Raw genomic sequence first — 13,230 nt, forward strand, 5'->3', positions numbered from 1 at the left:
GGTGGAAAGCAGACAACCAGGTTTTCCTCTAGAATTATGCATGTGCTTTGCTACATTCAGTTTCTTTTTAAGCTTTCTCTGCCCTTAGTCTTGTTCTGAACACCTCCAAAATGAGGGTCATGTGGTTCGGTAAGAAGAATGGCCCTCTTCCCACCGGTGTGATTACTACCTGTGAAGGTTTAGAGCTTCAGGTAGTCACTTCATACAAGTACTAGGGAGTATGGCTAGACGGTACACTGATCTTCTCTCAGCCCATATCAAAGCTGCAGGCTGAGGTTAAATCTAGACTTGGTTTCCTCTATCGTAATCACTCCTCTTTCACCATAGCTGCCAATCTAACCCTGAATCAGATGACCATCCTACCCATACTAGATTACGGAGACATAATTTATAGATCGGCAGGTAAGGGTGCTCTTGAGCAGCTAGATGTTCTTTACCAGTCGGCCAACAGATTTGCCACTCTCCTTATAGGACACATCACTGCACTCTATACTCCTCTGTAAACTGGTCGTCTCTGTATACCTGTCGCAAGCCCCACTGGTTGATGCTTATTTCTAAAAACCCTCTTAGGCCTCACTCCCCCCTATCTGAGATACCCACTGCAGCCTTCATCCTCCACATACAACACCCATTCTGCCAGTCACATTCTTTCTTTGGTCCACCAAAGCACACACATCCCTGAGTTGCTCTTCTTTTCAATTTGCTGCAGCTAGCGCCTGGAACGAGCTGCAAAAAAACACTCAAACTGGACCGTTTTTATCTCCACCTCGTCATTCAAAGACTCAATCATGGACACGCTTACTGCTTGGCGTGATGTATTGCTGTCTCTACCTTCTTTCCCTTTGTGCTGTTGTCTGTGCTCAATAATGTTTGTACCATGTTTTGTGCTTCGACCATGTTGTGCTGCTGCCATGTTGTGTTGCTACCATGTTGTTGTCATCTTGTGTTTTCATGGGTTGCTGCCATGCTATGTTGTTGTATTAGGTCTCTCTTCATGTAGTGTTGTGGTGTCTCTCTTGTCGTGATGTGTGTTTTGTCCTATATTTTTATTTAATTTTTAACCCCAGCCCCCGCAAAAGGAGGCCTTTTGCCTTCTGGTAAATAAGAATTTGTTCTTAACTGACTTGCCTAGTTAAATAAATGAAAATGAAAAATAAAATGTCAAGTTGTTGAGCCTATTCTTATCAACCATTGTTAGTCAACCATATCCTTCAATGCCACAACCTTGTTTACATTCAGACCACACAGATGTCTCACATGAAATAGATTGTATATATATTTATAGTGTCTTATCTTTTGACATATACTTATTTAGTACCACAGTTATACATAATATAATAATATAATTTCTTTACTGGTTAGCTTGATGTTTGTCAGAATTATTTCACAGGCGGCTCTTGAATCCAAAGGCAGAAACATAGACAGGCTATGGGGGCTTTCTCTCAGTCCGTAGCCTTATTGGCTGGAGAGTTCCCCCAGGTAAAACCCAGTAAAACATGACACAGCCAGCTTACAAGCTCCACTTTCAGTCTAGAACTTGTTTGTGTTTGTGGTTTTATATGTATGTTCCTTCTAGAGCCAACAGCCAGATGAAAGGGGCCATCAGTCCATGGCCCTAGGTAAGGTAATATCACAACCTGTATTGGCTTATAGAGAGTTGAAGGACCCAGTTGTTTCATATGATTGACTGTGTTGAACTGAAACATGTCTGTGCTTCAGTTGGTGTTGTGCTATGCATCCATCCATTTATGTCTGCACATTGTAGTTTTCACCATAGCTGTCCATATAGTCAAAGGTCTTATAGCTGGGTCACTCTGTACTATCAGTACCTGTCAGGTTCATTTTGTGTGACCAATCAAAGTGATTATGCAGAATAACCCAATATAAGGGAGAAGTACTAGCATGTCCCCTGTCATATCTACGCTATTCATGTTCATGTTAATGTTCACTTTCACTGTCACATTAGTATCCATGGTGACTGTCATGGTATGGTTCCAAAGAACTCCTCACAGTTTCCCGTTGCCAGTCACGTCCACCGACATACAGCGACACTGTTTGACACGCTGTACCTTGCGATGGCGAAAGGTAGGTTGCAGGCCCGGACAGTCCAGCTGAACAGTGAGCTGGGTAAAGCGGTGTGGCCTGCAGAAGGAACAGGACTGGAAGGGCTCCTGGACCTTGTTGTGGTTTTTCCGGCTGGACCCTGGGCCTCGATTTGAGCTGGGTCCCATGAGGTGGGGGATGTAGAAGGAGTTACACTGGCCGTAGCAGAAGCGGTTGACCACCGTACGACTTCGGCAGCCCTCCTCGCTCACCGTCTGGCGGAGGGGTTGCGTCTTGCACCAGTCACGTCGGAGGTACCGGCGCTCGGTGACCACCAGGGCCTCCCGACTTGACGAAAGGACTTCGGGTTTCCGCGGCAACAGGCGCTGACGATCTGACAGGTTGCCTTTGGTCTTGAAAGGTGAGGGGATGGAGCCTTGGGGACGGGGCTTCCTTGTTTCTGTGGCTACACAGAGTACCCCAGCCAGTAGGACTGGAAGAGTGATTCTCCAAAACATTCTGGGAAAGAGAAGACAGAAAGATTAGTAACAATGCTACCAAACCAAGATTGAGCCTTGTACCTTCACAGTATAAGCAGTGACTCTACCGTGAGCAGCATCTATTGGTTTAAGAATGTAGCAAGGTTAGGTCTACTAGGTATCTATCAATTCTTAAGCTATTCCAGTGTAATAGCACTCCGTCAGTCTGTGAATGTTTTGGTGTTTAGCCTATGTATGTGTGTGAACGTGCCCTTTTCAGTCTAGCCTTTCAGGCATCATTGAGGAGATCAATCTATCATCTGCAACTCCATTTGTCAATGTCTCTTTGTCATTACTTATATGTGCTTTCTTCTCAGCTACAGAACTTTATCCAGAAATAAACACTGGATAAAATAATCAGGCGTAATTAATGAAATAATTAGGCGATGCTTACTCTAGTTATAAACTATGCCCCAGATATGTAAACATGCATTAGCAGGCCAATCGTAATGCTATTAGGGGAGTGAAACATTACACTGTGGGTCCAGATCCCCACTCTGTGACCAAGCCCTATAGACCACAATGAACTGAGAGTGACCTAGCAAGTCTCTGTCTCTCTCCACACTGCCGATTGACAGATGTGAGACTGAGATGAACCCCCCCGTAAGCACACACACACAGACATACATATACACACACGGACATACATACACAACCACACACACAATTCACAATGTCATCTGAAACGTTCTCTAGAATTTGACTTTCTGATTTGTGTTGAGAAAAGTATGCTTTAAGTTGAATATCTTTGTTGGGACTCTGAGGATTACTGGCATGTACGTATCTGTACATAAATGTCAGTGTTAATGCCAGTACAATTTGTCAATCACTCAAGAATCTTTGCAACAGATGTTGTTCTTGAATTGCATAGATAGTATAAAGTAACAATTCTGAATGTGGACCAAAACGCCCCAAGGTAATTGGCCGTTCCTATTCCCTATAAGACTTTTACATCCCTTCTCCATTTCCTGGACTTGCATACATTTTGACGGGGGACAATGACTTTATCATAATCCACTTTGGGTTTCTGTCTCTGTTTAGTTTCTGCTCTTGACCCTGGGTCATGGCGCTCTACCCTGTTAAGCTCTCTCAGTCTCAATGAAACTGTTCTAATGTTCACAGTAATCTATTGAGCAGCTGGGTCTACTGGGTCTTTGACCAGAGAGTAATTAAGTATGGAACAGTATACCCAGGAACCATGAGGCTGATGGAGGGCTAGGTACAGTATACCCAGGAACCATGAGGCTGATGGAGGGCTAGGTACAGTATACCCAGGAACCATGAGGCTGATGGAGGGCTAGGTACAGTATACCCAGGAACCATGAGGCTGATGGAGAGCTAGGTACAGTATATCCAGGAACCATGAGGCTGGTGGAGGGCTAGGTACAGTATACCCAGGAACCATGAGGCTGCTGGAGGGCTAGGTACAGTATACCCAGGAACCATGAGGCTGGTGGAGGGCTAGGTACAGTATACCCAGGAACCATGAGGTTGGTGGAGGGTTATAGGTACAGTATACCCAGGAACCAGGATGGTAGTGGGAGGTTTAGAGAAGACTGAATGAAAGGTGTATTGTGGATAACGGTGTTCATGAGAAGGACAAGGGAAGTCGAACCTCACCTCTTCAGTGTCATCCAGAGAAGAATGCTTTTTTAAACGTAATTTATGCGTTGATGTCAGTAAGATATTTATGTTACGCACGACTGAGTCTGGCTAAACTCTAGCATGAAGACAAACGTCCTACATAAACATACACACTCGACCACACAGTGTCAAACCTAATCATGATTTTTCCTTTGGTCCCCACTGCATCTCATTGTCTTAACCCCATCCATAATTCTGTCATTTATTCACCAGTTAAACAAATGCAATTTGCCCTAAAAATGTTGAGTGAATACTGATCATATTGTATGAATTCAGTCCTGGAAGGTGTTGTCTCTCTATATCCCATTCATTAGATAAGACTATCCCAGGTCTGGTGACTTACAAGGCCCTGGGGGTTGGAGGGATATCCTGACTGCGTACACAGCAGATGACATATGTTATACAGTCACGGCTTCAGTCCCTTCCCACTTCCAAACTTTGCCTATGTATGATACAGCCGACCCTGCCAGCTATCGTCATCATTCTCCCAGCTAGACAAATTGTGGTTTGGAAGTTGGGGTGGAAGTAGGGGGGTTAATGATAGTGTACAGAGAGACTGTTGGAAAACAAAACAAACTCTTTAGCCCTGACTTTAGTACTTGAGGCCTCCCTCATCTACCCCCTGACTCTCTCTCTCTCTCTCTCTTACTAATCATCATGGAGACTGAGCCGGAGGGAGACTATTGCTTTTGTTTTTATCAGTGAGACAGAGCTAAACTGGACCACGCTATTATTGCACAATTACAAATACTAGGGTCTATATGCTTGAATGAACAGACTCAGTCCTCGGGTCTACAAATACTGGACTCCAAAAACAAAACTGGGATAGCCATCTCCCAGAGTAAGAATTGCCAATGGCAACTTGAGCTTTACTGACTCCAGTGGGCAGCAACACTTGGATGGACATTCCGTCTGAACCAAAGTACCCAGTTCCTTTATTGGAGCAGATCAACCATGTCAGGTCAAGGGTCCTTCAATAATCCAATCCGCTAATTATTCCGTCAATAAGTTCAAAGCAGTACCTTACACATGGGCCCTGAAATAGTGCTACCAATGACAAGAACTGGCCCAAAAAGACAGGCCAAAACAAAGCCTGAGCCAGACTATAATTATAGCTAGGTGCGCCAGGAAGTTTCATAGACAGATAACTCACGTCAATTATTGTATTCAATTCAACAGGCCAAAGCTCACACACAGAAAACAAAACTCTGTGTTTTTACATGAAAGCAATTACATTAGGTGCAAGCATGTCATTATCTTAATTTGTGGCTTGTATTTCCCAAAACTGGCCTCTTCCGGCTCATTAAAAATGAAAACATCCATTTTGAAGAACTTTGAGTGAATGTGTCGAATGCCAACATGCCATGAGGGGACCCTGAGCTGTTTGGACAGCCATTTGTCACCACAATCCATCTTCATAATTTCTACCAGCTGAGAGATGCTATGCTGGTCTATTACAGTTAGGAGAGGCAGTTTGGACTCCATCGCCCTCAGCATTGGTGGAGATGTTTACCCTGCTCTGTACAGTACACACAGAATGAGAACAACATATTGTAGCAAACAGCAGGGCAGAGAAGTTAACCTGGGTCACTGGCATGAAAGACAAAACCACCAGAGGCATTGCACCAATAGGGTTTAACCCACATTGTGGGAATTGTAATGTGGCTCATATAGCGAGGATCGCTACAATATCATTGAAAGGGTGTTCCCCACCTAGAGGGAGTTAATCACGGCATAACATAACCAACCCTAAATTGCTGAACACACAACGACAGGCCTGTACAGTCCCTACCAGTGTCTGTTTGGATAACTTAAATCTGTCAAGTGAGCACAGGAGGTTGGTGGCACCTTAATTGGGGAGGATGGGCTCGTGGTAATGACTGGAGCAGAATAGATGGAATGGTATCAAATACATCTCAAACATGTTTTGATGCCATTCCATTTGCTCCGTTCCAGACATTATTATGAGCCATCCTCCCCTAAGCAGCCCCCACTGCAAGTGAGAAAAACAGTGTTAAAAAATATACCGATTACAAGTCTAGAGAAGGTGGTATTTGAATAAATTAAACTTGGGAGATTCAGTGAGAATCAATTGCTCTACTCCAACAAGGCAAGGCATTGTTTAAATTTTACAAACAGAGAGTATGTTTGGAAATGTATATTTAATATGCATGTATCTGGTTGTTAAGGATCCTGGATACTGATTGGACAAGCAGCGTTCCCCAACCGTGCTGTATTGAAAGTCACAGTCACACTATGGCTGCTAACAGTTCCATCTGAAAATGATCACTGCGCCTCCATAAGAATATCATGTTCACGTTGCCATCCAAATCATTTCTTGTATTTATCACTACTCGCACATTATTTCACCTTGCCTCCAGCCTAGCATTTAGTTTGGTAGAGCGGGGTTAATGTAAGACTTGCTGTCTGCCTGTCCAACCTCGGAAACAATGTTTCTCTTTAGAATTTCTATCACTGTAGCTACAATACATAGAGTAAACAGTGCCCAGACTAGACGAGACAACTTCTGAACCAGGTGAAATCAAGCATCAATGTCATTATCATGGACATATCCAAGTAAATGCCAATAGAAAAAAAGCTCAAACAAACAAAATATACAGCTAACGTCAATGTGTGCTGTCACTCCAGGTTCAATGTTTGATGTGACTGAGTTAGGTGAAGTTGGCTTGCTAGCTAAAACATGACAATAACGTTATCCAGCCTGCACAGCAAACATTTTGTTTAGAGCTGATGACCAGTCCTTTTGCATAGCAACTATGGAAAAATCATTTGTAGCAACATGACCAAAATAACTAACAACCAGATTTTCATCTGGACTATATCTTCTCGTGGAAGAATGAAAGTATATGAATTTCCTTATCAAAAATATGTAATTCATTGTTATTTGTATTTGTCGTTAACAGTTTTATAAAAGAAATAAGGCACGAGAGGCAGTGCTGCATCATGAATGAATTAAGCAATAAGTTACAAGAGGCAGTTCTGCATCATGAATGAATTAAGCAATAAGTTACAAGAGGCAGTTCTGCATCATGAATGAATTAAGCAATAAGGCACAAGAGGCAGTTCTGCATCATGAATGAATTAAGCAATAAGGCACAAGAGGCAGTTCTGCATCATGAATGAATTAAGCAATAAGGCACAAGAGGCAGTTCTGCATCATGAATGAATTAAGCAATAAGGCACAAGAGGCAGTGCTGCACCATGAATGAATTAAGCAATAAGGCACAAGAGGCAGTTCTGCATCATGAATGAATTAAGCAATAAGGCACAAGAGGCAGTTCTGCATCATGAATTAATTAAGCAATAAGGCACAAGAGGCAGTTCTGCATCATGAATGAATTAAGCAATAAGTTACAAGAGGCAGTTCTGCATCATGAATGAATTAAGCAATAAGGCACAAGAGGCAGTGCTGCACCATGAATGAATTAAGCAATAAGGCACAAGAGGCAGTTCTGCATCATGAATGAATTAAGCAATAAGTTACAAGAGGCAGTGCTGCATCATGAATGAATTAAGCAATAAGGCACAAGAGGCAGTGCTGTATCATGAATATCGGGCTGAACATCGCCATTTACCTGTGACTGTATTCATGATACAGCACTGCCTCTTGTGCCTTATTGCTTAATTAACAAAGAGCTTGTTGGATTAAATTGGATATAATAAGGGTGTGGGAAGGGTTTATATCAGGACAAAGATGTGTGTCCTGCCTAAAAATCCTCTTTGGAATTGACATTTCAACCATTTAGCAGACACTCTCATCCAGAACAACTTACAGTAGTGAGTGGATACATTTTCACACTGGTCCCCCATGGGAATCGAACCCTCAACCCTAGCATTGCAAGCACCATGCTCTGCCAACTGAGCCACATGGAAATCAGATTCTGTGACGCTAGGTGGAGCAGTAACCAGAGCGGTGAGTCAGATCAGAAGCCATGCTCGCTACTCACACAACATTCACTCATGTCACAAACATAATTCATCTCTCACATATTCACACTCTCTCTAATAGACACATGCACACTGATGGATTTACACTTTGACACAAAGTTACATTCTCACCTTAATGCTACCATACCTCTCACACCTACCCACATCAAATCATTGCTTACTAAAGGTCTTTCATTCATTAGCCAAATCAGCAATCACCCACACACCCATTAACTCACAGACGGCTCTCACCTCCATTAACATTCAGGAAAATGATTCCTATGATTGAATCCCACCCTCTATACTTGTCTCTCTCCAGCCCGAATAACTGACCAGCCACCAAGGACCACTGCATGTCCTGAAGGAGAAAGACAGTGACTGTACCTCTTGCCACAGTGTCCCGGGACAGTGGGGTGATCCTGTCTCCGTTAGGGGTAGCTGTCCACCCTTACCAGTCCTGGAGAGTGAATCCTGGTATTGGTTTCCATGGGAACAGCAGTGGTTGCTGAGGTGGATTGTCAGTTGCGTGTCCCAAGGTCTGTGGTCCTGTTTCTCTCCACTGAGTCTGTATTTTCGAGTTTATTAATAATCCATGTCTATCTCATATCCATCTCAAATATATATTATCTAATAATACATGTAATTATCTCTTAACCTTTCTCTGTAATCTTTCTTTCCTTGCCAATGGGTTTCTATGTCTGTGTATCCTAGTTCTGTGTCTGTAGGTCTGTGCGTCTCTGTATGTCTCCTGCTGGGTTTGGACTCTCACTTCTGCTTCCTCCTAGACATAGACGGGGGCTTTCTATTGGCTCTGATCACAACATGAATCAAACCAAGCCTCACCTCTCTCCCTTCCCTACCTCTTTTTCTCAATACTTATCCCCCCTCCTCTTTCCACAAACATACTCACTGCTGACTCTCCAGTCTTGAAATCCCGTCAGTATTTTGCTCTCTCCCTCCCGGTTCCCTTCTTCCCTCTATTACTCCCTCTCTTAGTCTGATACCCCAAATCCCTCTTGCTCTCCCATTTCCCCTTCACGCAATTTCCTCCCTGGCTTACCGTTCGTCTCTAGCTCACTTTCATACTCATCTCTCTCTCTCTCTCTCTCTCTTTCCATCTATCCACCTTTCTTCTCACCTGAACATGAGGTGGGTTCAATGATTAGGGGTGTTCCAGTGCCACTGGAAAGTCTTCAATACAGAGGTCTCTTTGGGTGTGTGAAATCACATAATCCATAAATCAGTCTTACTCCTGCGTCGACTCCATACTCCATATGTCGACAGGACCCTTTGAAATTGCCATTCCCATTCCTTTGGTTTAGGCATACAGAAGTAAGACAATTATGTGTGTGGTTATGATTTCTGACCACTGGAACTAAGACAAAAAACACTGTCTGTCATTCACCATCAAAGATCTGAAACGTCTACCAAAAAAAAAAGCGTCAGACTCGCCAAACAATAACTATTTCATCATTTCATCATACCAGTAGAGAATGGCACGACACTACAGCAGCAGAATTCAGGCCTCAGTCTTTGTCCATACTTTGACTAATGTGTTTAGTCATGGTTTCTCATTGGTTAAATATACTGAGTGGCCTAAAATATACTGAGTGACCTAAAGGTTATGGTTTGTGAAACTTTGAATATTGTATTAGAATTAAGCCTTACTTTTTGTACAGTATAGGAAATGTCTACATTTTTTGACAAATAACACATTTGAACAAAATCAAGCAAAGCATAATTTGTTGTAACATAAAACGTATTCCCTTAAGTTACAGTAAAATAATAGAAAACGAGCTACTGCTCTGTTAAATCTACCACCATCTAGCTGTAACAACTAAAACTGCAAATGACAGTCTGTCCCCTCAGCAGACAGAGCAGAGAGAGATTAATAATGATCCATTACAATGACCCCAGATCAGTATGTACATCTACTCTTTGCTGGCCAGTACAAAATGTATTGATTCATTACCAGGACAGTGAAAACAGATAAAGGGACAACTTTAATACATTTTTAAGTGTCTTTAAATATGGTATAAAAATAAATGCAGGAGAGAGTAACAAAGAATGACGTTTTACATGAGACAGAAAACACCTTTTCTTACAGCTCAAATGTGACTTTACAAGTGTAATGAAAACTGTGCTAATTATTGTAGTGCAATAAAATCAATGCAAAATGAACATAACAATTTACATTTATGCATACCGCACAACACTTCCCTTAGCGTGACCAAAGTATCTGTGATTACAGATCGAGTACTGTATAGTGATGATATTTTGAATAGATTTTACTGTTAAGCTCACGTTTCCTTCATTTTTTAATTTTATTTCTGACATTATTAGCTCAGCTGGAGAGGGACATACGTGTCCATCAGATATGGTGTAAGTAACTGGACACTGACTTTCTGGAAAGGCATTATCCAGCCCCAATATTTGTAAAAGTCTCCAAATGCCTCTCCTTTCCAATAGTAACATAGATCAGTTAAAAGGAATAACAAGTCTTCTCCTTGGACATGCAACATCTGATGTACTGTCCGCTCATCGTCTGAGTGGAAAGCAAACGGCGATGACGTAGAAATGATATGGTCCTCCTCTATATCCGAGAGTGGCTATGTTTTAGCATGATGGCACAAGACTGGTCAGCCTCTTTTGATGTAAGGGGTTTCCCCTGTCAGAAGAAGAAGAGGATAGGGATTGAGAAGATACAGTAGAAAATGTAATCATATATCCATCCTGACACCATCCTGTAATCTTAGCGTGTGGAAAAGTCATACTGTATGTCAGCAGAGGGTGTAAGAGTTCTACCAGTTTGGAATATGGAAGTGTGTGTGAGGGAATGTCTGGGTTATACTGACATCCTATGGGCATCAAGTGTACAACTTGATATGGCATCATACTGTGTTATGTGATGTCAGACATGCTGTAGGTTCCTGAATCTGAGTAAAGTTCATTCAATTAATACAGTTTACATCAAGAGCTATCAAGAGCTTTATTAATGCACTAATGCGAGGGAAAACACAGGATGACAGTAAGTGAGGTGAGCAACCACATGCAATTTACTGTAACACTCGGCACAGAGCTTTGGCATTATTACCTGGAAGCAAAATCTTTCAAAACAAGTTCTTACTTTTCTGTGGGGACAAGGAGAGAACACAGAATGAGGGAGGACATTTTGGCAGGTTGGTTTCAGAGGCCAAAATGTGAGACATGCAGGAGAGGTCACATGCCTCTGTCCTGAATCAGCTCAGCTGACTCATCTAACTCTCAGAAGAGTTAACTCATCAAATGCAGCATTTTGTAGCAACCTACATTAATAAAACGTGACTTCACAAGAATAGACGGGTTGGTTGTTCACCACAAAACAGACGGGGTTGGTTTAGACTTGACAACATGTAAACTATGTTTAATCTCCAAATGAGCACTTTTTTGCACAATGAGCACTTTTGTCTCTGAAATACATCGTTATAGTTGTTGGCTAGTTAGCTTCCGAATTTTTGCCATATTAGCATAGACATCAGTCAAAACACCTTAAAACAAGACATGGTATCAATAACAAGATACGAGCTGAAACGAGCTACCTATGATACCCCACATGGCAGCTTCTTGTAATTGTTGCTAGCTATCTGACGGTTCAGAATCATATCAATGCATGCCTTCCAGGCCACAGCGATGCACGTGCATCATTTTCGTAACGTTTACATCCAACCCGTCTACTGTATAAAAAACAAAATGAATAGGTCATATCCAAATATACACTGACGTTCAAAAGTTTGGGGTCACTTAGAAATGTCCTTGTTTTTGAAAGAAAAGCACGTTTCTTGTCTATTAAAATATCATCAAATTGATTTTAAAAAATACAGTTGTTAATGTTGTAAATGACTATTGTAGCTGAAAACGGCTGATTTTTAATGGAATATTTACATAGGCGTACAGAGGCCCATTATCGGAAACCATCACTCCTGTGTTCCAATGGCATGTTGTGTTAGCTAATCCAAGTTTATCATTCTAAAAGGCTAATTGATCATTAGAAAACCCTTTTGCAAATATGTTAGCACAGCTGAAAACTGTTGTTCTGATTAAAGAAGCAATAAAACTGTCCTTCTTTAGACTAGTTGAGTATCTGGAGCATCAGCATTTGTGGGTTCGATTACAGGCTCAAAATGTCCAGAAACAAAGACCTTTCTTCTGAAGCTTGTCAGTCTATTCTTGTTCTGAGAAAAGAAGGCTATTTCATGTGAGAAATTGCCAGGAAACTGAAGATCTCGTACAACGCTGTGTACTACTCCCTTCACAGAACAGCACAAACTAGCGCTAATCAGAATTGGAACACAGGAATGATGGTTGCTGATAATGGGCCTCTGTACGCCTACGTAGATATTCCATTAAAAAATCTTCCATTTACAACATTAACAATGTCTACACTGTATTTATGATCAATTTGCTGTTATTTTAATGGGCAAGAAATGTGCTTTTCTTTAAAAAACAAGGACATTTCTAAGTGACCCCAAACTTTTGAACGGTAGTGTACTTGTGTTCTTATTGCATCTAACTCTTGAAATGTAATGGTGAATGTCTAACTACCATTGTGGCAAAATTATTGTTTTCATCATTAAATGTCTTATCAATCAGTTAATCATGAAATATATAGGCACTTTTCTCAAATGAAACACAATAATTCTGTTCAAAAGGAACAAATCTCTTATGGCCGGATTCAATTAGATCCGCTTTAGCCGACATCTGATGTTTCAATGGTGTTGGAGGTGGAACTGCTTTAGAGCTGTCAAATCCACAAGCAGCTCCCGCCATTATACACTGAAATGTGAGATATCATTTACACCTTCATTAGGCTGATAGAAATCCTCATTATTTAGTTTAATGATTTTCAATTTGAGCATCATTATTATTATTTTTATTTGGGGGGGGGTTTCTTCAATTATTCAACAACAGAACATTACAATACAGCAAGAGTAATAAGTACTACAACCAAAGTTAAGTCAATCCTTCCCACCCCCCAAAATAAAAAATAAATTAAAACAATGACAAATTAGAATAGTAA

General features: G+C 41.5%; 2 protein-coding genes across 2 annotated transcripts in view; both read right to left on the bottom strand.

The window, feature by feature from the left end:
- Positions 1-1,263: 1,263 nt before the first annotated feature.
- On the bottom strand, positions 1,264-9,134 carry LOC112251869 (gremlin-2-like). The gene is made up of 2 exons (XM_024422802.2): positions 8,559-9,134; positions 1,264-2,562 (listed from the first exon to the last, which is right to left on the bottom strand). The coding sequence occupies exon 2, from the start codon at positions 2,559-2,561 to the stop codon at positions 2,007-2,009; it is 555 nt and encodes a 184-aa protein (XP_024278570.1). The 5' UTR covers position 2,562; positions 8,559-9,134; the 3' UTR covers positions 1,264-2,006.
- Positions 9,135-10,159: 1,025 nt separating this feature from the next.
- The window catches only part of rgs7a (regulator of G protein signaling 7a), a 119,977-nt gene continuing 116,906 nt past the window's right edge, over positions 10,160-13,230 (bottom strand). The window contains exons 17-18 of the mRNA XM_024428014.2: positions 11,269-11,305; positions 10,160-10,842 (exon numbers count right to left, since the gene is read on the bottom strand). Of these exons, the coding sequence (XP_024283782.1) occupies positions 11,285-11,305 (21 nt within the window). The 3' untranslated portion in view covers positions 10,160-10,842; positions 11,269-11,284. The remainder of the gene's footprint in view (positions 10,843-11,268; positions 11,306-13,230) is intronic.

The sequence above is a fragment of the Oncorhynchus tshawytscha genome, linkage group LG01 (genome assembly GCF_018296145.1).
Source record: "Oncorhynchus tshawytscha isolate Ot180627B linkage group LG01, Otsh_v2.0, whole genome shotgun sequence".
NCBI lineage: Eukaryota > Metazoa > Chordata > Actinopteri > Salmoniformes > Salmonidae > Oncorhynchus > Oncorhynchus tshawytscha.